The sequence below is a fragment of the Convolutriloba macropyga genome, chromosome 4, assembly GCF_964194025.1.
Source record: "Convolutriloba macropyga chromosome 4, txConMacr16.3, whole genome shotgun sequence".
Lineage (NCBI taxonomy): Eukaryota > Metazoa > Xenacoelomorpha > Acoela > Convolutidae > Convolutriloba > Convolutriloba macropyga.
The window spans coordinates 35,646,547-35,672,967 of NC_134471.1; the positions used below are offsets into that span (position 1 = coordinate 35,646,547).

General features: G+C 34.8%; 1 protein-coding gene across 1 annotated transcript in view; it reads right to left on the bottom strand.

Moving 5' to 3' along the window:
* Positions 1–1,385: 1,385 nt before the first annotated feature.
* Positions 1,386–26,421, bottom strand: part of LOC142338406 (uncharacterized) — a 93,935-nt gene continuing 68,899 nt past the window's right edge. The window contains exons 4-6 of the mRNA XM_075388163.1: positions 15,014–15,086; positions 12,493–12,638; positions 1,386–1,794 (exon numbers count right to left, since the gene is read on the bottom strand). Coding sequence (XP_075244278.1) covers positions 1,589–1,794; positions 12,493–12,638; positions 15,014–15,086 — 425 coding nt within the window. The 3' untranslated portion in view covers positions 1,386–1,588. The remainder of the gene's footprint in view (positions 1,795–12,492; positions 12,639–15,013; positions 15,087–26,421) is intronic.

Sequence of the window (26,421 nt, forward strand, 5' to 3'; positions counted from 1 at the left end):
TTAGTGTCGTTGAAAAAAATCTTGAAAAAAGGGAACGTTTGTTCAAACATCAGTTTCTCACTCCTCTTTTAAACCAGTTTAAAAGATTTTACGCCCGGGAACTATTAGTATTTCACTTCTTTTCTTTTCCGTGATTGATTAAAGCCAATTGTCTAAATGTGACTTCACCTTGGCATTAATAGGTCAAAAAAATGTGCACCGCTTTTTGAAAAAGACAGCGTAATTGTAAAGACATTGTAAACAAGATACGTCAGTAATAGACTTTGAGAAGCTAACGGTTGCTATGCTATTGGAAATACAATTTCTGTTATATATTGTTTATTTAGTTTTGAGAAGAGAAATTAGAGATCCGATCAATTAAATTTCGCCAAATGTTTTATTGGAAATCATTAGAAGAGTACCCTAATTAACATATTTTATAATCTATCAAGAACTCTCTATAATGTTTTTTATTGATCAACGCTGTTGCTAAAACTTCCCCTAGTCGAGATCTAGGTTTTATTAAAAGACCACGCAAAATTTATTGGCGATATTGACCCAAATTGCACTGTCGAACGCACTCATAGCATCATTGGAATGATAATCAAGATCACGCATGCCTTAGAAATCAAGACAAAGTTCTTTATCTATGAGGTCGGCTATCCGGCTTCAAATTTGCTCGACGCCATAGCAACGCAAGCTGAGGTGTACGCTCGAAAATGTCCAGATCAGACCATTTCGAACGCACACTTTACCATTTTGCGCTTGAAATTACAGGGCACAGCATCTCACTTTTTGTCTGATCAGAAGTACATTTGAGCGCAAGTGGGTCTGATCAGGAAGGCAGATCCGTTCGAGCGCACAGAAAGTGTCGAGCGCGCATGAGTTTGAACAGAGACGAATTTGAACGCACTTCCAGCGCATAAAAACTGTCGAGTGCATTTGAGTCTGATCAAGGGTTCTTTCGTTCTGGGAGGGTCTGATTAGGACGATGTCGATCACACGCCTTAGGCTGGGAGTAGATCAATTTGGTGCAAAAAGATATATATCTTATATAATCTGTTGAAATGCTTATATATTCTGTTGATATAGAACGCTTATATTCTGTTGAAAAGGATAATTTAAGCCGAAATTAAATTGTTTCATCAAAATCAAAAATCTCTCAATTGAGCTACTTCTTTGTAATGCTGAATTTAAACCCGGACCCTAATGTCATTATATATCAGTACTAATTCATGAAATTACTTGTCATAGCAAAACAAAGATGAGGTACTGAATCATGGTAACGGAAGGCTCAAAAAGCGTTAAAATTGATTGTACATGATAATGGCAGAATATAATCAGAATGAAATCTTTTATGTCCGGCTTCATTTTCACTATGCATCAGAATAAATTCAGAGATCTTTTGCTCTCTATTCTACCGCGAAAAGTCTCAGGTATGTCGTGATAATAGTACTGCTCAGAGTAAAATGGCAGAATTCATGATTCAGGGCTGCAATGTTCTGAGAATCAAATGCGGGTTTTTTCTACAAAAAATTCCCCAGTCTGTTGATTTAGTCGTTCGAGCGTTTGCATTAATGACCTAAAGGTACATCTTCACGTGATCAGACTAAAGAGTTTGACTGGGTCTGGCATTGCTGGTCAAGTACTTGGGCTCATTGTAAATGTTGTTCCTCGTTACAAAGTCTCCGAACAATGACTTCCTCACTAGTGCTAAATGGAGCCCGGAAGACTTGACTGCGTGGGTTTGTTGACGTCGGATTATTGACATGATCACAAACAACACAATTCCAATCCAAAATAGACCACTTGATACTGAGTGGAAAGTGGTTGATTGCTTCCTCTATTTCTGCTTAAGAAATATGAAGTTCTGAATTTTATATATCGCAGTGGTACCATTAAATTATGTATCCCATGCATTCATTAATTACCGCGGAACTAAGGACCACGACAGCTCGAGTTCGAGGTTTCAGCTCAATTTAAGCGCATTTTTTGAATAATTTCAGCGCATTTTTGTATAATTTTGAAGAAATTATATAAAATGCGCAGAGAGAGATGAGAATTGGCGTTTTCTCACCTCATTTCTTACATAAAGCCATCCGCACACTAGGCACATTTCTTGTGCAATTCCAGCGAATGTTTCGTCAAGTTGTTTTATACCCGTACCTAACTCTAAGTCGAATTCAGTAATGAGTCAGAGTGCAATTCAGGTCACATTTTGCACTGAATTTGTCTGATTCAGAACTAATTCAGTGATTCATTCTGAATTATTTTGTGATTCAGAAGAATACAGAATATTTTCTCTGAAATTTGGTCTGATTCAGAGAAATTCAGAAATCACTACACAGTTGGTTCTGAAATCGTTCTGAATAAGTATTAAAACCTGAAAATGCTCTGAAATTGTTCTGAGTCAGTACTGATTGTCACTAAACTTTAAGTACGGGTAATCATTCGTTCTGTTCATTCTCTAGGAAGCGCGAAGACCAAGGGTCTGTGAAATCGAGTCGTTCAACAAAAAAGGGAAATGAAGTATGATCGAAAAAATCGTAAATCGACGAAAAACACAAGCAATTGCTCATGTGCTTAAAAAGTGTACGCGATATGAAGTTTTTAATCAATAAGCTTGCCTTCGACACAAATAGTGCACACCGGGGGTAGGTTTCAGCCCTATTTCACCCCTAATTAGCGGGGATTAGGGTGTAATTCGTTTTCCACGCTTATTTATCCGGGAAAACAGTGTAAGAGTGTAAATTCAAAAAATTAAATTGTTATTATACCCTTCTGTCCACTCTTTTTACACTCTTAAAAAGAGTGTAATTAAGGGTGGAATGATAAAAGATTACACCCTTTTTTCCACCTTTATAAAAAAAATCAATTATTTTTACACTCTTACACCCTTTTTATTGAGAAAGTGTAATTTGAAGTGGACTAATAAAAAATTACACTCATTTTTCCACCGCTGTGGTCTTTATGATTTCTTTTTACACTCTTGCACCCTTGTTATTGAGAGAGTGTAATTAGTAGAATTAAAGGTGGATTGGTAAAAATTACATTCTTTTTTCCACCGTTATCTCTTGTATCATTTCTTTTTAAACTCTTACTTCCCCTCGAGTGCAATTTTTTACACTCTTCCACCCTTGTTGTTTATTTATTTGAGTGAAAACAAGATTACAAGTGTGTTTGCGTATGTGAGTGTAAGTATGCACGTTTGTATGTGTTTGTATGTGTTTTTTTGTGTGTTTGTTTGTGTTGGTTTTCTGTGTATATGTGTATATGTGTGTAAATGGGTGTGTATGTGTGTATAAGTATATGTGTGTGTCTCTCTGTGTGTGTAATTGAGAGTGGCAGAGTGCAAAAAAATTTAAAGGTAAAACATTAAGAGTGTAATAATCATTTAAAGTTGTATTATGAAGAGTGTAAAAAAATTGAAAGTGTAATTAGTATTGAAAATTACACACTTATTATTCAAAATTTTACTTTCACAATTACACTCTTACACCGCTAATTAAATGGAAAAAGAGGGGGAAATTTTTTTTGCACTCTTTACACTCTTTTCACCGTTATTTTCGGGGAAAATCCTCCGCCCGGGACAGAACGTTACAAATAAAACAATTTTTTTGGGGCGTGTAAAAAAACTGAATATGAGAAAGCATCGCATATTATGCAAGTCGCAGTCAAAAACAACCCAACTCGAGATGTCAGCGTCACTTTAGCGCTTTTTAAGCGCTGATATTTACGGAAATTTTGTAAATGCAAAAGAAACATTAACATTTTAACGCATTTTCAGCACATTTCTTGCAAAAATTTCAGCAATCTTTTCGCGTGCGTTTTTTACAAAATTTTAACACAATTGTATCGCACTCTCGCAATTATAACAGATTTATTGCCTCAGATGGCCCATCTCCTTCTAAAGTTTTGGCGCAATTCTTACAAAATTTCAGCGCACATCTTGACAAAATTTTCGGAAAGTTTCTTGTCCCCGGTATATAATGATTCCAACAGTAACACACAAAATAACAGTCAGTTCTTCAAGGACATAAAGAACGAGCACCAACAAAAAAAATCACTTAAACATCAAATATATGAACCAACAAGAACCGCTACCTGAATGCAAGGAAAATTTCGATGCCAACACAAAATTCACAACTTCTTTATAATTTCAAACAATTGTGGGATTTTGGTTCTAGTCAGAACGCTGAAAGGAAGTCCATTTTTAAAAAAAAAATGGCCTCGCCAGGGATTTAGAAAGGATAAAGCCACGAAGCGCCATCTCCAGGTTTATCATTGAAACAACTTAAAGCTCTTCAAAAATACCGTGGGCACTAACGTCGGAAGATTGACCTCGAATGAAAGGCGGGGCAATTTAATTAGGAGCTGTAGCCTAGATAAATTTTATTTATGGGTGCTAGAACATCAGACTAAGGCTGGGTGCGAATCCCGACCTTCTCAGTCCCATTCCGTGTCCTCGGCAGAGGCATTACCCACTTGGCTATCGTGGCCTTGTCATCAATGCTATAAAATCCGTTTTGTTAATGCAACGTATTTTATTTCGGAGTGAAAGCAATTGAAATTCTCAAATGTCAAGAAAAAGTAAGTGAAAAAGTCACTTGAGAAGTCAATGATTTTTAAAGAAAAAGACAAAAAAGCCAAACATAAAATCTGCATACATATTAAACACACGTTTACATTAATCGCTTCTCTTTCCAGAGCAATTAAAAAAAAACAGAAAATGGCAAGAAACATCATAAAGGAGCATAATTTTTCAATCGAAATTATTCTATTCACTCTTTATGTCTTCTTTTGACATTTTTCTATAATCACTCTTTATGTCTCACTGACATTCACGAGGAAATGGTTGGTCGTATAAAGCACCTATCAGCGTGACCAATACCAATTGATGACACAATTAACAAAATGATTAAAACTGAAGAAAAAAATAAAACACATTGCTATATAGAGCTCAAAAACTTGAAAAAAGCGGGCTTCTCATCTTGATTTTCGGCTTTTCCAGCGTCTTAAGAAATCACAGCACTTAAAACACTGCTAAAAGTTGCTGAGGATCTCGACTGCAACTTTATGGCCACAAGTTTTATCTATTCATTCTATTTTTAAAACTCAAAGTCATCGAGAAAAATGAAAAATATGTAATAGACTGAGCACCGATGCAATCCAATTTTTTTGGGTTGGAATCCAAAATTAAGAGCACAAAATTAGCTGGATAAAAAGACCACGATGGCTAATCAATACTCAATGAGTTCGTTGTTGACTATTGTGAAAATTAGTGATTGTCATGCTTTGAAAAAAATCTGGCCGAAAAATTTTATCAAAACAAAAAACTAAGCAACTAAAGACAACGTTGTTGTCCCTTCTGCCTTTCTAATTTAACCTTTACTGCTCAACATATTGACTTGAAAACGATCGAAATTGACTTTTGCATTTACGCTCCTATTACCAAATTCAAAGACCACCATAACTCCTCTTTCAGTCTTTAAAACACCATGAGACAAAAACATCCTATCTGTTGCGTCGCCGCAATTTAAAAGTCTACTAGAGCACAAGTCCTTAAAACTTTAAAACTACTCGTTAGTTGAACTTGCAAAAACCAACTACAAATGTCAAGACGATGGTCACAGCTAAAGGAGGAATAATTTCTGCGTGATTATTCAGTGTCATGTTTTACAATTTGTAGTTTCTCTGCGTAGTCAATTGATTGAAAAATAAACAAAAATTGACAAAGTTTTAATGTCGCAGATAAATCTGAGTAGGATAAATGTGAATTTTGTAAGGTGATACCAATTAGTCCTAAGGGATTATCATCGAATACGTCTTAAATGCGTATTCAAAAAAGATCATATTTTCTTGCCTGCAAATGAATATTCTTTACTCTTCTGTTGTCATTAGATACCTTTTGTTTTCGTCAGGTGATGTAAAATTAAAATCAATAATACAACTTCTCAATTGAACCCAATTAACCGGTATAATAAAAAACACCAATCGAGTAATGTTTTTACATAAAAACTTTCAAAGCGTGCCTCAGACAAAGATTGCTCCTGAAAATATTTTTTATCGGATCAACCTTACTGCTCAACCTATTGACTTTAACACGATCATAATTGACTTTTGCATTAACACTCCCATTAAAAAATCAAGGACCACCATAACTCCACTTCTACTCTGCAAAACACGATGAAACAAAAAATCCTTTCTGGCCTTTCTGTTGATTTGCCGCAATTCAGAAGTCTACTAGAGCATAGGTCCTTAAAACTTAAAAACTATTATTTAGTTCCATTTGCAAAACAGCTGCAAATGTCAAGACGATGGTCATAGCTAAAAAAAATACTTCCTGCGTGATCTTGTAGTGTCATGTTCCACAATTTGTAGTTATTCTTCAAAGTCAATTGATTGATAAATCTAATTGTGAAAAGGATAATTGTGAGATGTGTAAGGTGATACCAATTACTCCTAAGGGACTATCATTGTATATGTCTTAAGATCGTATTCAAGAAAGAATATCAATTGTCCGGCTTTATCATGAATACTCTTTACTCCTCTTTTATCATTAGATTTTTTTTTCTCAGTGGACGTAGAATTAAACCCAAGGCCACCTCTCAATTACACACAATTAAACAAACATTCGATTTGTTTTTATATCAAAATTGTCAAAACATGCTTCGAACAAAAATTGCTCCTGGAAAATTTTGTGACGGCTCTGGGTGACAATTGTAATTTGGGATTCTAAGAGAAATGGTGCAAATGAAGTAACGATAGCTCATTTTGGTTGATACACTCAGATTACATAAAGAATTCAGCTGCCATCGAAGTACTAATCTTCAAGAGAAAAAAATAGTTGTATACTTTTGATCGTTCCAAAAAATGCAACCAATTGCACGAAATGAAAAAACAATGTCAAATGACCATTTTGAACGTATTTAGATGACGGAAAGTATTTTGAAAGTATTTATATAATTTAAGTTTTTGGAGGAGCTACCCCTGGATTTCAACAGAACAGTAACTGCAAATAAAAAAATTTGCCTACCATGTGAATACAACAGCAAAAACTTTAACTGGAATGAATGAAATCTTCCGGAAACTCTGATCATGTCGTAAGGTTTATTGAACTCGAATACAATTTTTGCAACAAGAGAAACGCCAATGAACAAAGCGCTAAAAGTCTATGTTATCTGCGAAAGATCAAGAGTCCACAAACACTAGATTCAATTCTCAAAAGTGACCACTTAGCCACACTTTTTTCAATTGGAGAAACCGTTAAGAAAATTAAGAAAAAAAGAAGCTAACAAAAAAATTGTGTACCATAAAACAAGGTACTCTAATGATGTTTTTCCCTATATGTTAGAAACAAAAATTCTACACATCAGAAAATGCTTAAATTATGTATGAAAAACTTTATTTTTCTTGTCCTTGGAAAGGGTAATTTGAAAACATGCACCACAAACGACAGTCCTTATCCGCCACGACAGGACAAATTTAACGCCACGTCAACAATGGATTTCAATGACTACAGTAGAAAAGTTTGCCTAGATAACAAAGAATAAATAGAGAAACGTATTCAAGCAGGAGAATAAAAAAATTCTGTTTGGCGAGTTTCAAAACTTAAGAAGTGCAAGGAATACATAGAAATTTATAAACGAAATCAAAAACAGTAGAAAAACAAAGAAAAAATACCGAGACTCAAAAACAATTTTGGAACGGTTCTGAACTATGGAAATGATCGTTGAAGATCTTCTCAACTATAATCTTCAGCGCCAGGCGAATCTTTTGTCATAAAAGAACAGTGACAATTCTGTAACATCACAATGCACCTCAGTAACATTTTTTGTTATTCACATAGCCAAACCTCATAGCCAAACCAAGAAAACACATAGCGACCTAAAGCGTGCCAATGTGTTGCCAATTTTCAAACAAAACACAATCATGAACATCCATCCGATAATTTAACGACCAATTTTACGTAATGATGTTCGGCCAATATTTGCAAAATCCTTCTACAAAATTAAATAAAATCTTATTTAGAGAAGAATATGTTGTGCTTGCACCAACACAAAATGTATACAGAAAAAAGTGTCAACAACAGATGCTCTTTTATAATTCACTGAAAATCTCAGATATGATATAAGCAAAAAAGAAATTTTCGGAATATGAAAAGCTCTTGGTTTGATACCGCATTCCATTCTTCGATACAATACGATTTTTTGACCTTTTAGTGAGAAAGCAAAATTAAACTCCAATATTATTCAAAAAAACGTGTTCAAGTCAAGTTCTCTTAACCGTAGACTACCGAAAGGTACTGTTCGGTGCCCACAGCTCTTAAAAATATTTGTAAAATATATGAAACATTCAACTGATGTGAACTCTGAGAAAATGCAGTACGCTGATGATATTTTTTGCGGTGGAAAATCAATTTCTGCATAAAAATTACATGTTGAAGAAAACATTGCTAAACTCTATTTTTTTCAGAAAAAACCTAATTGTAAAAGAAAGCAAAACCGAACTCAATTCTTCTGGAGCCCCTGAAATGAACAAAATTAAAGAAATAGTTGTTGACGGATGTACAGTTCTCAAAAAAAAATATGCAAAACAAGGAAGATCGCATCGATTGTAAGTTTTATTTTAATGAAGAGGTAAATAAGCACTAACAAAAACTTCCACTGTTATAAAGGTCCTTTATTCCACGAAAAACTGATTTCCAGACAAAATTAGATATGTTTTACGGAATGCTTTTGTTCTACTTCATCTGCATACCCTATTGTAGTGTTTTGTTCTCAGGTCTTAAAAAAAGTCAATTTTGATTATTGAAAACAAAAAATTCACGATGCCACGAGTTTCTGTAGACTTCCATGCCACTAGTTTCTTTAATTTTTTTATTTTCTGGATATTTGCCATCATTTTGGTTTCCTTTGAAATCAAACTACCCTATTATTGATAGTTCCCATTGGTTTAGAGAAGACTTTCAATGGATCATAGCTTAAGTTTTCAGGAAAAAATATGGTTCAAATGGCTTCGGCACTTTCTTCGTGCACTTTTCTGGTGAATTTTTTGTTTTGCATGTATTTGTTGATGTCTCCATTGCCTTAAGTTTTATTGCAATGTTTTATTAATGACAACAACCATCAATGTATTCCCATCGAGGCATAGCTTAGTGCATTTTTGACTTCAGTTAACAGCTATTGAATTTAATGGCGTTGATACTACGGGTTCTCTCAAAATTACGTGGTTTTAAAATGTTTGTTTATAATTGCTGATTTTTTGTCATATTGCTGAGTTATATTTTTAAAATCAAATTGATAGAAAAATACTTATCCCATTAATGTTAAAAACTAATCGAAAATACAAAACCTTTCACTGAATATTTCGTTTCTTAATGTTTTCGACACCTTTCTCTCTCAATTTATTTTTTGAATTTGCTCTTTTCGCCTGTCTTTTTCGTCTCAACCAGAGAGGTCTCATAAACTCTAATTGAGGACCAAAAAGATTTTATTAGATGCAGTCAGTTTATAGCAAATAGTCTATAATCTTATGACTCTGTTGGTTTTCAAAAATTTTCAGTTTTTGTTCTTTTCGTCAATTTGTAACTTTTTATCACCATTGAGAGTTCCCATGCACTTCTTTTTAATTCATAAGTTAACAATCAATTGATATTATGTCGTAACTGATGATTTGCTGGTTAAATTTTGTGATTGATCAATATTTGTGTTTCTTTTTCTTTTCTCAGGTGTACTGAATTACTGTTTCAGTATAATTTAGGCTGAAATAGCAAAAAAACAGTTGAAATATGAAAATCAATAATCAGATAAACATTTTTATTCAGGTATACGACAACCAAGGAGATATTTGATATTCAAAACACCCTGAATTTTTAAAAAGTCCTCGGGTCTATCACTCATTCCACCTTGAGATATGCCAAAAAACACATAGCCAAACCTCTGTTTTTTGTTTAACCAATTCTTAACCGAACAATTTTTTTCTAGCGACCTAAAACGTTCCCATGTGATAAAAATTTTCAAAAAAACACGATCATGAAGATCCATCAGATAAACTATCGACCAATTTTGCTTACTGAAGTTCGGCCAAAAATTGCAAAATCCTTCTACAGGAACAAATAAAATCTTATTTAGAAAAAAAAATGCGTGTACCAACACAGTTTGGATACAGAAAAAAGTGTCAACGGCAGATGCTCTTTTATAATTCACTGAAAAAGTCAGATATGATGTCAGCAGAAAACTTTTGGGACTATGAAAATTTTTTTTTATACCGCATCTCAATTTTGCGACTTAAAAGAAATTTTTTTAGGTTTTAGTGAGCAAGCAAAATTAAACTCACATATTATTCATAAAAACGTGTTCAAGTTTTCTGTACCATAGACTACCACAAGGTACTGTTCGGTGCCCAGAGCTCTTCAACATATTTGTAAAATATGTGAAACACTCTACTGATGTCAATTCTAAAAAAATGCAGAACGCTGATGATACCTTCATTTCTTGCGGTGAAAAACAATTTCTGCATCAAAATACTTGTTGAAGAAAACGTTGCTAAACTCATTTTTTTCCAGATACAAAACCTTAATGTAAACAAAATCAAAACAAAGGTCAATACTTCTGGAGCCCCTGAAATGAACAAAATTTAAGAAGTAGTTGTTAACGAATGTACAGTTCTCGAGAAAAGAAATTATGAAAAACAAGGAAGGTCGCATTGACTGTATATTTTTTTTTGATGAAGAGGTAAATCAGTACTACTAAAATTTTCATTAATATAAAAGTCATTGATCCATCGCAAACTGATTTCCGGTAAAAGTTAGATACGTTTTACTGACTGCTATGTTCGATGCAGTCAGTTTATTGCGAACAGTCTGAAATATTATGATTTTAACCGTTTTCAAATAAAATTTAAAACTTTTCAGTTTTTGTGCTTTTCGTCAACTTGTAGCTTATTCTCACCATTGAGAGGTGCCATGCATTCCCTGTAATTCATAGATAATAATCAAATAATATTGCTGAATTAGTATAAATAAAAACTGAAATAAAATATATAATGTTCAGATAATAGCAAATGATTTTAATGGCTTCAATAAATTGTGTTTTTGCTAATTTTTCGTAATTTTTGAGATTTTTTGTGTCTTTAGTCCGTTCCTATGGCTTAGTCTTACCAAAGACAGGTCCCATTGGCTTCAAAACTACTTTTTAAAGTTATCAAGAATTATTTTGTCTTCAGCTAAAGATTTTTCAGAGTTTTGAAATTATTTGGTTCAAAATATGTTGATAGATTTTTGTTTTTCACCTCATTTTTTCTTCTCTTTGTCGACTTGTTACCTACTCATTAAGGAAAACATCCATCTGGAAAAGTAAATCTTTGTAGTTAAGATTTTATCTGATTGCATTTAGACATTGTTACTAGGTGCTCTCAAATTTAGATATTAAATTTCTGCCGTGAATGAACCGTTTTTGCTTATTTTGTGGGTTTTTCTCATAGCCTTTTTAATTTCATATCCCGTAAGCGCTGTATTGAAGCATGGCATTATATAATTCAAATAGTACCTTTGGTGTGTGACTCAAACATCTGTTTTTGATTATCTCTTTATTTGGTTGACAATTATGTCAAAAATTTAGATGAGCTCGGGTCGCAACATCATGTGCAAATGCACATTAACGAGCCTCCTCGTTACCATTTAATGTGAATGGAGTCAGTGAATTAACTTAAGTCAATAAGAAAAGTTGTATAAAAAATTATACTTCAAATTTGCTGTGCTCAGAATGAACCATTAAAGCAATAATTTATCAGTTTTTTTAGACGAGTTTTTCGAGGGATTAGAATACGTTATCGAGGGATTAGTTGATGTGAAACTTTCTGTTTAGGCTCGAGAGAAAAATTGATTTCAGGCCGAAATTTTAGACAAAGTTTTTTGATTTTTAACCACGAGTTGCTTTCGGTAGGAGAGCCATTCTGCTATAGAACGACGTTTTAGAGGATGGGACGGCGAACAAATGTAACCATTTACAAAATTCGCCTTAAAAAACAAAGTTCAGATTTTTTGATCAAATTTTTTGAATCGTCTAGTTCATCTATTTGTACGACTCGAAGAGGAGTATTGGAGGCGTGTTTGTTTTTGTTGAGCAGACCTGACAATTTTTTGTTAATTTTACTGCAGAAAGTTACAAAAAAGTTAAGGTAATTTAAGGTAATTTGAACTTAAAAGTTAAGGTAAATTTTTACCTTAACTCAAGTTAAGGTAAAATTAAGTTAAGCTTTGCCTTAAGTTTACCTTAACAGCGGTTTACTTTAACTCCGTTTTGATAAATTTACCTTAACTTTATTTAATGTGAAACCTCCCTCTTTGAAGTAAAATAACCCTTGATTTGCCATTTCATTAGCCAAAAAGTTGGAGCTTGATTTATATCTGAGGCTATTCAGGTGACAATATATTATTAAAATCTGGATTTCATATTATTATGATTATGTCATACAATTGATTTAAGGAAGCAAATAAGAATAGAATCTTTCTTCCGAGAGCGTAAAGCATCAAAGGGTCACAGTCCACTTTGGTAATGTTCTGTTGAGCTGTCAGCATTATCTGTGTCGCAGTCCCACAAGACACCCACAGGGTCGTTATTGTAAACAGCAACCATTTGAAAAATATCGCAGACGGTCTGAAAGTAGTCAAGTCCAATTCTAGGTGCAAATAATTATCAACGCAAACTGCATGCTGCAAATTTGTCTTCCTGCGGTACGTAGTATTTGTTGCCGCTGAACCCACCCCCCCCCCCCCCCCTAATTTGGGGAAAGAGACTTTGGATAAACGTGACATGTTACTAGGTAGCACGTCTAGTCTATCCGTACGAGTTTGTATTATAATAACCCCAATTGACACCCATATTTGACCGAAAAGTGTTAAAAGACCGTGCCTGATCGACCAAGATATCCTATGAAAACAGTTTAGCCCAAGTTTTATTGAATAGCTGGACTGTAGCTCGACACAAAATTTTCACGCTGCACTTCGCTATGTTATGCTGAAACTTTTCTCTACTCAAAATAGATTTTCTAGTTCCAAAAAATGTGAGCTCAGTTTTAATGTTGTCTAGTGCATATAACGTACTCAAAGGGCCTTTTTTCAATACTATCAATGGTGACAAAAGTCATTAAAAAAGAAATCTGTGGTTTGAAATTTTGAATTAGAATCGCACAACACAACAAGATCGTGGTGAGATATAAATTTTCTAGTCACATTCAACCAAAATTGCTAATCAAGTTTGCTTGCAACAGCTGATATGTTAATAATTCTTAATTTTGGCAGCAACAGAGTTGTATAGGCTGGGTGGCTCTGTCAATAACGTATGGTTTTGGTGTTGTTTTGTGATGTTGTCTCATTTTTTCGACCAGATCTTTTCAACAATACCCCCCCTCTGCTAAAGGGGGCCAGTGAAACTTGGTACACCTTGATAAGACAAACATGATCTAGAGACTTCCTGCAAAACTTGGAACATCTTGCCAAGATCTTTAAATACCAACATTTCATCGTAAATTTTGATAAGATCTTGGTAAGATCTTATCAAGATAGACCAAAAGATCTTGGTAAGATCTTATCAAGATATACCAAAAGATCTTGGTTAGATCTTAAAATGACAGAACAAGAAAATTTCTTGACAGCTCTCGACAAAATGTTGACGAATCTTGATTACACTTATTATCTTTTCTGATCGCTGCTCGACGTATCTCGTCCTCAGAAAAGAATTCAAGGTCTTCTGAAACTCAACCCATTAAATAAAGCTAAGGTGAGTACTATGTACATACCAAGTTTGTACCCACAATTTCATAATTCTGGAAAAAGTAGGCTCAATTGTTGGTTAACAAACTAACGAGAGCTGATTTTTCCCAAAAGGCTTGATAATTCTCAATAATTCTTAATAAGTCTTGATAATTCTTACTTAATCATATGAATTCGTGCTAAATCTTGAATAAAGGTGCTTTTCAATTTTAACAAATTGGTAATTCTTGCAATGCCATGCTTAATCTTTCTTGGTTATCTTGCTAAGATCTTGTTTCTTAACGGCCATGCAAAGATCTTGTAAGTTCGTACAAATTTTGATATTTTCATGGTAAGTAGATTGTCAAGATCTTGACAACATTTAAAAAGATTTAGTATGTTTCTTATCAAGGATACAATGTTTCAGTTCACTGGGGGGGGGCTATTCTTGAATATTATTTAAGCGGAGCTATTTATTAACCGATCAGAGACGACTAATAACTGCCCACGTATGCGAACACTATACTCAACTGAGTGAAATAGAATAAGCCATGCTTTGTCAATTAGCCGAATTGGAACACAAGGCGAAAAGAAATTCTGACTGGCGGGTCGGTCGGCGCGCTTCGCGGCTTCGCCGCAATAGCCGACCCGCGATTTCCGGATCACATCTCAGAGCGCATTAGAGGCATGACCCTGAAAAGGGGCTCTTAATTGCGCTTAAATTGATATCCGGCTATCTAAATTGTAGGCCAAGTAATATAGTGTTAAAATGTAGCGCAGAAGGGGGATGATTCTCTACTAGGTACCAAGGAGGATTGTTGAAAAAATCCCTTTGACCTCCGAATAAACGAATAGACTAGACCATGCTCGACCAATAAATGCTATCAAAAACCAATCTCTGATATTTGATATGAAAACGGTGCTAGGACAATAGATCAAAAATAAAATTATTTCTATTACAGAATTGTTTGGAAAATTGCTTAAGTTTTTTGTCACCAAATTCCACAAAATGGCCAATTTGACCATTTAGTCAAATTTGGTGACAAAATTTTCCCCACAGATTCCGCACGTTGCACTCTGTTATAAAAAATAGATGGATCTCAGTGTAAAAACGTTTGGAGCAATCCGGTCCACAATGGCTGAGTAGTAAAGTCGAGAACTTTTCTCAATTTAATAACAATCAATTGAGTCAGATAAACTTCGGTGAAAAAAGAGCGCGCAGATTTTTGGCTTATCTTCGCAAAAACTAATTGTGAAATTTTATTATCAATGACGCCTTACCCCATTTCATAAGTTGAAAAGTTCAGCCTTGCTATCAAACTGCAACCAATCACAATTGATAAAGTTCCATGACCTGAAACAATTATAAGAAAACATGAATAAAGACAAGAAGCCCAATAGTGAAACCAAACTTACAGAAAAGAACTCGCATGCTGAAAAAACTCTAAAGCGATTTACTGAAAAGCAACCTGAAAATACCAACTAATCAATAGAATCAACAAAATAAAATTTTTGAATATGCTGTTCATTATGTCACCCGAAAAATCACGAAACAAAAGCGTGGAATTATTGAGTCTGTAACAAAACAACATGGTCGGCTGATTACCAATCAGGCATAAGTAGCCTAAAATTGCATCACCGTGTGATTTGCAGTGGGATAAAAACAGACCAACGCAAGAAAAAGGAATATAGCAAGATGAATATCTGACTAACATTGGGCCACTTCCTCTCAAACAACTGGCGAGCGGTTGGCTTCGGTAGTAGCCAGCTGGGCTTAGGGATGTTAACATTAAGGGGGGGGGGGTAATTTGTTGGGTGTGTGTGTGTGGGGGGGGGAGGTGATGCTTTGGGCAGTAGAATTGGGAGGGATGCACGAGTGGATTGAAATCAGCAGTTGGAGGAGGGTGGACGGGAGATTGTTGGTCTTTTGGGGAGGGGATAAGAGTCGGGTTCGTGTGACAGAAGGGGTAAAACTTTTAAGATAAAGAACCAATCGTCACACCATGAAGTTGTCTCCTCAAAACAGCTTTGGTGAATCGCATACTTAAATACTACAAAGGCGTAAGGCTCTAAGAGAGCTACTCCGCCACTTTGCCTTCCGGGCTTTACCTGTCTATCCCGTTTTCGAGGATAAAAGTTGAAATGATCAAAACGTTAAAAGAGTCAGACGAAAAAGTCAAGCAAAAAATTGCATTGAAAAGACCACAGGACTAACATAATTGCTAAAATATTTGTTAGAGAGGAATTTATTGTTAGAGAGAAGAGCACTATAGCTAATTAATTTCGAGCAGTAAACTGAAGATGGCTTCTCTCTAGTAAATTTTAGCATTAAAACATTTCAGCTTTGAGATGCTGTACTTTTTTTCAAAAACAGGAAATATAGTCAGAAAAAGTGAGCAAATTGATACAAAATTGTGTTCAGAGACCTCACACATATGAAGAAACGATTAGAGAGAGAGCTTAATTATATCTAATATGCGTAGAATAATAGCATTTTACGTCAAAATTGAAGATTTGTTTCGTTTTAACTTGATTTGGCAAGATGTGGCAAGTCTTGTGCTTTGACCTGGTTGTTATTGAAGATAATTTTAAGGATGGTTATGGAAATTTTTGAAATTTATTAATTTTTTGCTTGACTCATGACGCACAGTTTTTGTTGTTATCAATTTTTTAAATACTTACAGTCTAGTAAGTTGTTATCGAAATCGTAGCTCAATTCAAGAGAGGATAGTAAAACTCTCATATTGTTGACAAAATGGCCCAACGATGAACACATAAGTGTAATCAGTTAAGAGATTGTAGAGTCGCAACAAACTAAGGTCCCAAAGCATTACTTTTACTACAATGGTGTCGGCTTGAATCAAAATAGTGACGTAGCAGATGCCCAAATAACTGTACACAAGGTGACGACATAATGCGAAAGTGTGAGAAATTTGGTTTTTGTTGCCACCATTTCGTTTCTTTCATTTCTTTGCGGTTCTAGCACAAACTTCTTATTCTGACTTTTTCTATGTTGTTTACGCAAGTTTCTCATTTTTTCTGTCATGTTTTTTGTGGACCGAAAAAATTCTATTGCAATCAACTAACTTACTTTTTCTGTATGAAAATGATTCAGCTAATCTTTGGGCTTGAGGTTTCAAAGATGGGCATTTATGTTTGTTTTTCTCCTGGAAGATCACAACGACCACCAAAATGTTCATGCTTCAAAAACGCGTTTAAAAAACTTTACCTGTAAAAAAAACTTAGTCTTTGGACATTGTCATCTTTAAATAGACCACAAGACCAACTTACTCAATCCTGAGCTATTTGGTGGGGAGGGGAAAGGTAAAAAAGAGGAAAAAGGGCAATCTTTACTTATAATTTTTATTATTCACTTACAATGGGAAATGAAAAAAAGAAACCGAGCCATAAAATTAAGAAGTGTTTAATGTCGCAGAAAAACATCATGTCTCCAAGTGATAGCAGTGCATTAAAATTCAGTTGCATAAAGTCTTAGAAAACCACCCCTGTATTGGTACGTGCGATATGATACCAATGCCTTTATGATACCAATGCTTTTTGCACCTAAAGGCTATAAAGCTCATTAATTTTTCAAATATAAATTGCTCATAAAAACTCTTTTAACCTGAATTGCTATGATATAACGAACTGGATTCAACAGTTTAAACATTTACTGGAAATTTATTTATTCGAACTTTGGAGGAATTACAACTAATTTTATATTTGTTGAAAGAGGTCTACGCTCCATTGAATGGAAACAAAGTTAAGTCAGAACACAAATGTAAAAAGTGTTATTTTAATAAAACCCTGAACGCCTAAAGATTAGGAGAAGTAGAAAACCCAGCAAACAAAACCCTACAAAACAAATTATGAAAATTATTGTTATAACATTCTAAAGTCAAGCAACCTTTAATTCCCCAGAAACTATATATTCTAAATTTTTAAAGAAAAATTTCAAAATCCCATTCATTACCTCAGGAACAGCGACAGCCAATTTTTGTGCAGTAAAGTTAATGATAACATAACTATAGTTTACAGTTATAAGCTATAAGGATAGAATAAGAAGATGCTAGCATATTGTTTGAGAAAAGAAATCGAAACAAAATTGTTTGGTTTTTTGAGCAATTTTTTACAATCTAAAACTGTTAAAAAATAATTTGAAATCATTGAGCACATAAGATGTGGTAATGATCCAGACTCAAAGAAAACAAAGAAAAAATGATCCTTGATATTGTTTATCAGTAAAAAATGCCAATTTTCTAAGAAAAATCAAAGTTTTATAGATTTCTGAAAAAGACGACAAAAATTATATTGAAATAAATTTTTATAGTGTTTAATTGCATCAGCAAGCTGTGACAATCTTGAGAAGTGATTTGACGATTTTCAGATATGATATTAGGTATTAGGAAACTGATTTCAAATTTTTAGCTTTTTGGTTATATCTTCTGCAGCTGTAAGGTGCTGGTTATTTGCTCAAATAGCTCTCTTTCGAAAAACACAATCAGCAAAAAAATCTGCGTCTCTGGCTACCAGTGGGACTTATATTCGTACCTGATAAATTTCCAAAAAAATTTTAAAAAAATAATTGTGGTAATGAGTGACAACGGCTTTTCGACACCATACTTCATCTACTTAAATTTTATTCACGATGAAAATAATGTCTCAAACTGTGGAAATTTTGTCATTATTATTCACGGATCAAAGTATTCCAATTTTACCATTTTAAGCTTGTAGATAACCTTAGACTTTTCCACCGAAGTTTTTTTGTGATTAGTTGCAACTTGATTCAAAAACTTAGCTATTCCGGTGAACAGTGATATGTATATTTTTGAAAAATGTCTTCTAAATCCATAATTATTATTGAGAAATAGTTTTTTGAAGCTACCCGCCTTTGGAGTTTTCTTTCGTTTTGGTCTGATTGATACTATCTTAGTTATTAGATACTGTAACCGTGGACAAAGGTGACGCTTGGGAAATGCTTTACTTACAGCGTGGCGAAAAACTGTCAGATTTCCTCACGATGGTCACAAAAACAGTCATTGTGAGAAATTTGACGGATAAATGAAAATTTAAAGCAAGTTTGCCAAAAACACATATCGTGAAAAATGTGACAGATATAATCAAACTTGAAGCAATTTTGAGAAAATTACGCTAAATTTCACCAATTTCCTTGCAAGCAGATACGCTCATAAACATAGTTTCAAACTTTGTCAGAAAAATATTTGTAAAAATATTGTCAAAAAATCTGTGAAAAAACTGAGTAAATTTACTCGAGAAATGCACCATTGTTATGAAGAGGTCGCCAATACAGTGCTAAGCAATAAATTTTTGATGTGTTAAAAGTTTGCAGACATTTGTTGCCGCATTAATGATTTGCTTTTGTTTCAGTAGTCTCAGGCTGGATCAGAAGACTTCGGGCATCTTGTTTTTAGGAAATTTAAATTTTTGCCAAGATGTGAAAGTTTGCTCCATTTTGGAGCAACAACTTTTGTTTCCATTGTAGTTAGAGGGCTCCCTCCTTTTCAAAAACGAGTGTATCTGATCTATGAAACAGAGAAACTTCAAACGACTTTTTTAGCATTTTTCTCAATGAAGAGTACGGTGATCAAAAATTTTGTTTTCAAAATACTTTCTCTATTAACCCGAAATGATACCAAACGAGTTGAAACAAACAAAAATATATGAAAATAACGTGCTCTGGTGATAGACAATAGAAGATTATGCAATTCATACAAAATATCAACAACTGTTTCAGTTGTACTGTATCAGTCATGGCGTCTTTTTCAGTGCTATAGAAATTGGCAGGACCAAAAAACATTAATAATTAAAAAATACTCTCAAACAACCGGTGAGCGGTCGGATTCGTCAGTTGAGGCTATCTTTAGCTTAATTGAAGAGTGTCAGATGAGTGCAGCGGGGGAGGGTTTGAGGGGTGCAAAGGGAGATTGATGGGGGTCAACGGGGGGGGGGGGTTGGTTTCACTGTGCCACGTTCTTACGGCCTGAACGCTGTGCAGGGATGAGGATTGGGGGGAGGAGTTGAAGAGAGTGGGCTGATAAGGGAGAGGGGTGAAATTGGTGGGGGCTAGGGGTTTCAAACTCTAAAAACCGCTCTTTACACCATGAGTTTACGTGAATTGCATTTTTGGAAACTAGTGAGCTGAAAGGCTGTAAGAAAACTTAGCGTCCTCTGTGCGCTCTTTGTTTATCCCGTTTTGAGGACAAAAAGTCATATGGGTTGGACAAAAAATTGGTTAGAAATCGCACTAAAAAAGACCACAGGACTAAAATAACTGGTACAAATTTCGTTTGAGAGCAATAAGAAACAGTTAATTTCATTTTAGATTTCTACGAAATTATTTCTGTTTTGCGCTATTGACCCAACCATCTGAGATGCAGATTTTAATGATTGGCATGAAAGACAAGTTGGTTTATTCAAAAATTTTGTGATAAATTGCGCAAAAAATTGGAAAATCAATGACGAAGGAAGATTTTTCAAAGACGAGCGTCTGCGTCTAGGGAACGTATTGCAAATATTGTGCAGGTACTAATCTGATGGCACAAGCCGAAAAAATATGGCGGTTCGACACACATAAAAGCACTCACACACCGCCCACTCTCATGCTCCTTCTCACGCCCCCCTCTCCTCCTCCAACACCCACACACACACACACACACACACACACACACACACACACACACACACACACACACACACACACACACACACACAACACACACTCACAAAACACACACACGCAGAACACACACAAACACACACACACACACACACACACACACACTCGCACACACAGACACGCACACACACACACACACGCACGCACGCACGCACACACACACACACACAGACACACACACACGCACACACACACACACACACACACACACACACACACACACACACACACTGATCAGAAGGAGCGTGTGATGGGGGGTATGGGTTGAGGTCGAACCACCGGATTTTTTTGGTTAGTGCTCTCAAAATCTTTGTTCGTGATTAATGATTTAGCTGATCCTTTCCTAAAATTGCGGGTTACTCTTTTTAGAGATCGATACTCTGTTAACAAAGCAAAAAACGGTGGAAAAAATGTCCTCAAGCGACTGGCTTAGGTCTGATGGAAGCAGGGATGAATCTGTGGGGAGACGTCAAAGCATCGGTGGGGAGAGTTCCAAACTGAGCTTAAGTGTGCTATATAATAACGTGCTATATAAAAACATATAGTTTGTAACGGCGGGTAATTAAAAAATTTGGGGGGCGAAGCAAAAGAGATCCAAAATGATAAACAATTTCAAAAAAAATGTGATGATTAGTATAAATTGGCGTGTTTTTGTTTGGTGTACCAAAACATATAGCACTTAAAAAATTATTTATGTCATGCAAAGTACCTTTATCAACTTTTACCAGCCTCAGTTTTAGACTGGTTTTACAAAAAATTCGAAAAATGACAAAAGAAACACAAAAAATTGCAGCATTTTGGGCTCAAAAGCTCCTAAAAATGACCCTTTAACCCTAAACTACGGCCTTCCCAGTCGATTCACCACACTAAGCACTTGGAGGACTACTTAACGTGGCTAGTGGCCTCTAATGAGACTTAAAGCCCGCTGGGTTCTGCCTGGTTATCCCGCTTTTAAGGACGAAAAGTCAAATGGGTCAGACAAAAAATCGGTCAAGCGAAAAGTCGCATGAAAAAGACCAACAGGACTAATTGCATAATTGCTACAAAAATGATTTGTGAGCAATTAGAAAAAGTGCCCTGCATGCCATGAACTAATGTCTCTCCGTCGATTTCCGTGAATTGCATACTTGAAGAATAATAAGATTAAGCCTCTTAGAGAACTCCTCAATGACCTAGTGCCATCCGACTATCACCCAATTATCTGGTTTTTGAGGACAAAGCCGAAACCGAATAAACGGATAACAGTCGGATGGAAGTAGATCGTTGAAGAATTTTTCAAGAGGTTTAAGCCCTTTTAACCCCCACAACTCACACACACGCACACCCAGTACGTTATGCAACTCTCAATTTCAGAGCACGTATCAAGGCATAGTTAATCATTATGTAACGATATGACACGTGCACTCGAGGAAGAAATTTGAAAAATGCAAGGTTTAAACTTAGATCACGCAGTCTATACTTCTCTAAGAGAAGTTGAATCAGTCAGAAAAAATGTGATCAGGCGAAAGCTTGTAATAAGTAGACTAGCAGGGTCCAGATGTCTGTTAAAGTATAGTAATCCAATATACGTTTATACAATTCAAACTATGTTAGATTAAAATGTTTGGATTAAAATATAGTAATCCAATATACGTTTATACAATTCAAACTATGTTAGAATATCGTTGGGACTGGGTTCTGACAAATTAAATTAAAATTGACCTTAAGAAGAGGTCATGACTCCCAAATCTCATCCCTCCAGATAATTATGTCAAAAAGATTATTTAAAAGGTTAACCGCCAACTCAATTTGCTCACGAAATTTTGATGTTTTGATGTGTTTGTGATGTTTTTTTCTAACTAAATGAAAATGGGTATATAACTTGCCAAAATGCAGATAGTTCGATAGTTATCCTCAATATGAAGGTTGACGCTTTCAATAAAAATCTACCAAAAAAGGCAGCTTACATCTATCAATTTTTGTAAGATTTCGTAAGTTGATGATGATACTCAAAAAAATTGTTTTCTTTTCACAAAGACTTTTGCTAAGAACTGTTGAAATCCTGTTGACCTAAATAGTAGTCAGATCACTCGGGGCTTTCATTCTTCCGGTAGCCAAAAGACATAGTCCTCTAACAGAGAAACTTCCTATGTTCAGAGCAAGTACGCAAGTTACGTACTCCTTGAAACAACGAGCCCAAATTGCATTGGCGTAAGCTGCGCCTGTACCGCTTTTTAGTACAAAGTTGCATGTTTTTGTTTGGTATACTGAAGTTTATAGCATTTAAGAAGGTCACAAAAAAATTAATGTCCTGCAAAGTACCTCTATCAAATTTTGCAAGCCTCATTTTTAGACTGGTTCTACAAAATAGACTGGTTCTACGACAAGGTTTCTATTTTGGACTCGAAAACTCCTAAAAATGACCTTTTATCCTTAAAGTACGGCCTTCCCAGTAGATTCACCACACTAAGCACTGTGAGGACTATTTAACGCGGCTGAAGGCCTCTAATGGTACTTAATGCCCACTGGGTTCTACCTGGTTATCCCGCTTCTAAAAACGAGAAGTCAGATGGGTCAGAAGAAAAATCGATTGAGCGAAAAAGCGCAAAAAAAAGACCAACAAGACTAATATAATTGCTACAAACTTGGTTTGAGATCAATTAATAATGTGCCCATTCATGCCATGAACTTATGTCTGTCCATCAATTTCTGTGAATCGCATACCTGAAGAATAATATGTTTAAACCTCTTGGAGAACTCCACAATGACCCAGTGTCATCCGACTGTTACCCAATTATCCTGTTCTTGAGGACGAAACCGAAACCGGATAAACACGGTAACAGTCGGATGGCATTAGGTCCACTCTAAATAATGTATAGGTAAATTTACCTGAACAGTGTGCAGGTAAGGCCAAGTGCAGGTAAAATTTACCTGCACAATTTTCCCCGGAATTGCTTACCTGCACATTATTCAGGTAATTTACCTGCATTTTTTTGTGATTTTAAGGTATCAGTTTGAAGGAAAATTTTTACAGGAAAACTGAGTTTGAAAATAAAATTTGTAGTTTTTCTTTTCAGATAGCAAAGACAATTCCATAAAGCTTCCCTATGATTTTTCCAAAGATGGACTGAAGTGAACAAAAAATTTAAAATATTTATCATTAACAAAATTTCATTTTCGTTTTTAAAACGTTTTCAAGATTTCCTAAATTGCTCTGGGACTTTTCTTGGACCGGAAGTTACTATTGAAAATAAATGAAAAAAATGGTGAACAATGAATATAATTTTGTTGACTGAACTGAAAAAATTTAATCTTCCACTCTGCAAAAACACATTTAAACCAGAAACCGCAAACTCGGCTAGTTCCAAGCCTCCCCTGCTCTAAAGAAAAATTTGTTTCGGCAAATGGAAGACTGAGAATTTAATACATACCACCGAAAGTTATTCTGCACACTGAAGTCAGGCTGACTAGAAAAGTTGGACAATACTTATTTTTAAAAATTGGCGGAAACGTGCATGAAAATCGCCATTTATTCGGTTCTGGGAGTAATTGCAAGGTACTGTGTGTGAGGGTAATGGCTCAAAATGCTGTCATCTTAGAAGAAATGGAAAAAAATTGATGCAGGAATACTTGTTTCTAGGAGATATTTTTCGCTGCATTATGTATTGCTGTTGTAGAAATAGTGTTCTCATGGTCCTAAACATCGTTTTTTCCCTACCAATTACTTCAGCCTTGCACAACGTGGCATATAGTAGGCCCAAGGGAGCTGATAGATGAATTGAAACATCATCTGGTTTTTCGCCGATAACTCAAACACCAAAATTTACATAAGCTCTCGGGAGAATTTAACGTAACAGAAATCCGAAACAACCTCTAAAAAAACTTGACTCGACGAAACCTATTAATTGAGTCATGTCAATTACAACTAGAGATTTATAGGTTTGGACTATTATAACATGTAAAAATTCATCAGTATGAGCACTGCAAGGCACAACAAAATCTGAGCCCCTTGATCCTTTTTGGGGTAATTTGGATCAATGAGAAGAAAACAGAATTCATGAGGCATAATCTAACAATCACTTATAACGTGCAAAGAACTAATCACATAACAAAGGCCATACTTTGTCGAACAAATGATGCAAAACTGATTAAATTCAAAAATTTTTCTGAATACGGAAGTCAGTCTGACTAGAAAATTTGGCAAAAATTATTTTAAAAGACCGATAGAAACGTGAATCAATTTTTTAGGTATTCTATTGTTTGCATTAATCTTAATGTTATGTGTGCAAGGGTTTTTGCTCTAAATTCTGTCATCTCAAAAGAAATGGAGAGAACGTGACGTAGGAATACTTGTTCCCGGGATAAATTTTCCGATGTATTATGTTTTGCAGTTGAGAAATTGGTTTTCCGATGATGGCAAAATTGTTTTTTTTTCTTAAATTTACCTTAAACGTGCACAACGTGACATCTAGTAGCCAAATGTGAGCTGATATATTGATAGAAACAACATCAGGATTTTTGCCGATAACTCAAACACCAAAATTTACATAATGTCTCACGAGAATTTAATGAAACAGAAATCCGAAACAACCTCTAAAAAAACTTGACTCGATGATGCCTATAAATTGAGTCATGTCAATTACAACTAGGGATTTATAGGTTTGGACTATTATAACATGTAAAAATTCATCAGTATGAGAACTGCAAGGCACAACAAAATCTGAGCCTCTTGATCCTTTTTGGGGTAATTTGGATCAATGAGAAGAAAACAGAATTCATGAGGCATAATCTAACAATCACTTATAACGTGCAAAAAATTAATCACGTAACAAAGGCCATACTTTGTCGAACAAGCGATTAAATTCAAAAATTTTTCTGAATACGGAAGTCAGTCTGACTAGAAAATTTGGCAAAAAAATTATTTTAAAAGACCGATAGAAACGTGAATCAAATTTTTTTGTATTCTGTTGTTTGCATTAATCTTAATGTTATGTGTGCAAGGGTTTTTGCTCTAAATTCTGTCATCTCAAAAGAAATGGAGAGAACGTGACGTAGGAATACTTGTTCCCGGGATAAATTTTCCGATGTATTATGTTTTGCAGTTGAGAAATTGGTTTTCCGATGATGGCAAAATTGTTTTTTTTTCTTAAATTTACCTTAAACGTGAACAACGTGACATCTAGTAGCCAAATGTGAGCTGATATTTTGATAGAAACAACATCAGGATTTTTGCCGATAACTCAAACACCAAAATTTACATAATGTCTCACGAGAATTTAATGAAACAGAAATCCGAAATGTCCTCTAAAAAAACTTGACTCGATAAAACCTATTAATTGAGTCATGTCAATTACAACTAGGGATTTATAGGTTTGGACTATTATAACATGTAAATTTTCATCAGTATGAGCACTGCAAGGCACAACAAAATCTGAGCCTCTTGTTCCTTTTTGGGGTAATTTGGATCAATGAGAAGAAAACAGAATTCATGAGGCATAATCTATCAATCACTTATAACGTGCAAAGAACTAATCACGTAAAAAAGGCCATACTTGGTCGAACAAATGATGCAAAACTGATTAAATTCAGAAATTTTCTGAATACGGAAGTCAGTCTGACTAGAAAATTTGGCAAAAATTATTTTAAAAGACCGATAGAAACGTGAATCAAATTTTTATGTATTCTGTTGTTTGTATTAATTTTATTGTTATCTGTGCAAGGGTTTTTGCTCTAAATATTGTCATCTCAAAAGAAATGGAGAGAACGTGACGTAGGAATACTTGTTCCCGGGATAAATTCTCCGATGTATTTTGTTTTGCAGTTGAGAAATTGGCTTTCCGATGATGGCAAAATTGTTTTTTTTTCTCAAATTTACCTTAAACTTGCACAACGTGACATCTAGTAGCCAAATGTGAGCTGATATATTGATTGAAAAAACATCAGGATTTTTGCCGATAACTCAAACACTAAAATTTACATAATCTCTCACGAGAATTTAATGAAACAGAAATCC